Genomic DNA, 2,721 nt, shown 5'->3' with positions numbered 1-2,721 from the left:
TATGTGTGTGTGACCCTGGACCACAAAACCAGTCATAAGTAGCACGGGTATATTTGTTATGGGTATATATATTGTATGGGTCAAAATTATCGATTTTTCTTTTATGCAAAAATCATTAAGTAAAGATCATGTTCCATGAAGATATTTTGTAAATTTCCTACCGTAAATATATCAAAACTTAATTTTTGATTAGTAATATGCATTGCTAAGAACTTAATTTGAACAACTTTAAAGATGATTTTCTCAATATTGTTTTGTTTTTTTTTGCACCCTCAGATTCCAGATTTTCAAATAGTTGTATCTCGGCCAAATATTGTCCTATCCTAACAAACCATACATCAATGGAAAGATTATTTATTCATACTGATTTTAAAAAATGGACCCTTATGACTGGTTTTGTTGTCCAGGGTCACATATTGTCTTTTAAACCTCAGATGAGCTGATCTTTGCTGATCTGGAATCACAGCAGACGGTCAAACCTGTACGTCTGATCAAAACCACACTAAACACTGGAGCACAGAGGGGATGAAGGGAACAATGGCTCAAACGAACTTATTATATGTAAGCACTAAGCATAAGTTCCTCAAAGAGCAATGAGCACCATAACCGCTGTTAATGGAGGATTCAACAAACTCAATGACTGAAACCCCCTCTAGTGGAAAAACCATGTGACTTCCTTTAATTACAGTTTTTTTTTTTGCAACTGCTTACACAAATTTTCAAAACTTTGCCTCACAAATCCAAGAATTGCACACACAAAATGCAAAATGCCTCACATCTTTTGCGAAATGAAGCACTGCATTCAATATATAACAAACACATCTCAAAACCAAACATTTGTTTTACGTTGCAAACACCTTTGCCATAATATTATATTTTTGGATATGTCATATACACACAGTTATTCAGAACCTAAAGCTTTTCTTTCATGAGCTCCTGAGTACATTTCTGTTCAAGACTGAAAGTAATTTGCAGAGAGATGTTGAAAAATTCACGGTAAACACGAAAGCAAGATTGAAAGCAAACTTTTTTTACTGTAAGCATTTGTGGTTGTGAATACAGTATTACACAGTACAAAAGAAAAGAAACACATCAAGCATGTGTAGTTGTGTAGATGTGTGTTTATAGGCCTGTTCTAAAGCATGATTGGTTGGTTTTCAGGTTAGCACATGTGAGGAGTTAGTGATGAATTAGTGTGGCATTTTGATTGGTTGTGTTTGAAGAAGAAAATCAAGATACTTCCTGTTCGATTTTTGTGTGTTACATAGAGAACTGTGTGTTGTGTTTTGCAAAAAAGTGTTTTATGAAATTGAAAACAGTGAAAGGCCGAGAATTAGTGTATGGTTTTGCAGATTTGGTGTGTGCTTCTGCTGTTTGAGTGTCAGCTTTCAGAAATTGTGTGACAAGTAAAGATTTTGTGTGCAAGCAGCTGATAAAAACTGTAAAGCTAAATCTATTCCTGACTAACGCTCTGTGAGCACATAGGAGCCAGTCACAGAAACACAGACACTTCAGATTTAAATTATTTTTCAGGTAAACTCAGACTCAGAGCTGATGATTTCTCGTACCTTCTTGGCTTTGTTCTTCTTCTCGTACGTGTCTGACAGCGGCTTCTTCTTGGGCTGGACGATGGCTTTGGAGAACAGCTCCTCAAATTCTTTGGTGTTTATGATATCAGGCTCTTCCAGTGAACTCCAGAGCGTGTTATTACTGTAAAACACACACACACACACACACACACACACACACACAGTCAGTGTGTTATATCAGACAAACACTCTTAAAGGGGTCATGAACTGCCTTTGTTTTTTATTTTGTACTGTTCTCTGAGATCCACTTATAATGTTATCAAGATTTTTACATCAAAAAACCTCAAATACAGAAGTAATAGTCTATTTTCTGTCCTGTTTTTAACCCTCATCAGAACGCTCTGTTTGAATAGGCGTGGAGGATCGTAGACTCAATCTTTCTGAAAATCCCGCGTCGAATTGTGCCTTGTTCGTAAACGAATCCGCGGTAAAATGAAGTGAACAAAGGACCGAGTTCTTACAGATGTGGTCTGGATCTTCATTAAAAACAAAGTTCATTCATTCTTTCCTTACGTTGGGATCAGAAGGAAGGCAATGTAAAGATCTTGTTGTCTTCAGAGCTATCTTTATCGTTTGGTTCTTGCGTAGACCTGCCTCTGGTCTGAAAAGATCAAGGGAATTTTGGTTTCTCAGTTCATGACCCCTTTAAAATAACACTGATGGAGGAACAGTGTCAGCTGTAGTTTAAGGCTCATTTCATGTTCAGCGTTTATTTACACGTTTGAAGACTTGAGCTGGAGACTGGAGTGAGGAATTTGGCTGATTCAGTCTGCAGAACAGCGTTCATGGATGAGAAATATTTGGTTTGCCGTTGCTGAGAAACACAAGCAACACAAACAGGTCGATGGCGCACGAGCGAGTCTTTAACGACAATCCAGCCTGCCTTCACGATCTCAGTTTCCACTCCTTCATCCTGAGGGAAAAACTAATTTCAGACAATACAGATGATCTGTATCCCAGCCGCTTCTGTTTGTGTTGAAGGATCACAGGCTTTGACATACATATCTGACCGTCGTCCATCAGAGACAGAGATTAGGAGGGTCATTAAGGTCACCTGGTCAATAAAATCTACATTAGGATGATTTTAAGTTGATACTCTCATGTTTTAGCTCAGATGTTTCTATTAAAAGTC

At 37.6% G+C, this 2,721-nt stretch overlaps 1 protein-coding gene across 1 annotated transcript in view; it reads right to left on the bottom strand.

Annotated features, from left to right (window-relative positions):
- LOC107687211 (formin-like) overlaps nucleotides 1-2,721 on the bottom strand; it is a 96,361-nt gene that overhangs the window by 58,835 nt on the left and 34,805 nt on the right. The window contains 1 exon segment of the mRNA XM_016484447.1: nucleotides 1,569-1,710. Coding sequence (XP_016339933.1) covers nucleotides 1,569-1,710 — 142 coding nt within the window.

Source organism: Sinocyclocheilus anshuiensis, unplaced genomic scaffold, assembly GCF_001515605.1.
Source record: "Sinocyclocheilus anshuiensis isolate Anshui unplaced genomic scaffold, SAMN03320099.WGS_v1.1 scaffold1569, whole genome shotgun sequence".
Classification (NCBI taxonomy): domain Eukaryota; kingdom Metazoa; phylum Chordata; class Actinopteri; order Cypriniformes; family Cyprinidae; genus Sinocyclocheilus; species Sinocyclocheilus anshuiensis.
Note: the sequence above shows the minus strand (reverse complement) of the source record. Positions and strands in the feature narration are given on the sequence as shown.